The sequence below is a fragment of the Malurus melanocephalus genome, unplaced genomic scaffold (genome assembly GCF_030028575.1).
Source record: "Malurus melanocephalus ecotype Western Australia unplaced genomic scaffold, MMel_1.1 scaffold_93, whole genome shotgun sequence".
In the NCBI taxonomy this organism is placed as follows: Eukaryota; Metazoa; Chordata; class Aves; order Passeriformes; family Maluridae; genus Malurus; species Malurus melanocephalus.
The window spans coordinates 22523-23318 of record NW_026623325.1 but is presented as its reverse complement, the minus strand read 5'-3'; the positions used below and the strand labels follow the sequence as shown (position 1 = coordinate 23318).

The 796-nt window shown below is 49.9% G+C and overlaps 1 protein-coding gene across 1 annotated transcript in view; it reads right to left on the bottom strand.

The window, feature by feature from the left end:
- DDX10 (DEAD-box helicase 10) overlaps nucleotides 1-465 on the bottom strand; it is a 154204-nt gene extending 153739 nt beyond the window's left edge. The window contains exon 1 of the mRNA XM_057368471.1: nucleotides 343-465. Within this exon, the coding sequence (XP_057224454.1) occupies nucleotides 343-465 (123 nt within the window). The remainder of the gene's footprint in view (nucleotides 1-342) is intronic.
- Nucleotides 466-796: the final 331 nt, after the last annotated feature.

The following is a 796-nucleotide window of genomic DNA, read 5'->3' as shown; positions in this document are numbered from 1 at the left end:
AGGCTTAATAGAAAGGGGATGTGTGCTTAGTGCTGGCGTAAATCTTGTCCTCAGCAATACGGTACMATGGTTTGGATTGGAARGGATCTTAAAGATTATCCAGTTCCAARCCTCCTGCCGTGGGCAGGGACACCACTTACTAGRCCAGGTTGTTYAGAGCCCAATCCAACCTGRTCTTGGACAYTTCCAGGGATGCAGCATCCACAACTTCCCTGGGAARTGTTCCARTGCCTCACCACCCCCACAATGAAGAATTCCTTCCAAATACATAATTTAAACCTGCCCTGTTTTAGTTTGTAGCCATTCCCCCTTATTTTATCACACATGCTCTTGTAAATTTACMAGTCCCTTTCCAGCTTTATTGTCGGCCTCCTTAAGGTACTGGAAGGTTGCAATTAGATTACCCCAGAGCCTTCTTTTTTCTAGGCTGAACAAATTCTCCCAGCCTTTCTTCACAGGAGACATGCCCTATCCCTTTAACCATCTTGGTGTTTCTCTTTGTTCCAACAGGTCCATGTCCCTCCTGTGCAGGACCCCAGATCTGGATGCAGCACTGTGGGTGGGATCTCAGCAGAGCACAGAGCAGAGTCCCCGCCCTCACCCTGGTGCCCACACTGCTTTGGATGCAGCCCAGGATACGTTTGGCTTTCTGGGCTGTGAGTGCACATGGCTGAGACATGATGAGCTCCTCATCCACCAACACTCTCAAGTCCTTCTTGCAGGGCTGCTCTCCATCTGCTCCCGATCTGTGTTGATACAGGGGGGTTGCCCAGACCCACGTAGAGCACCATGTCTT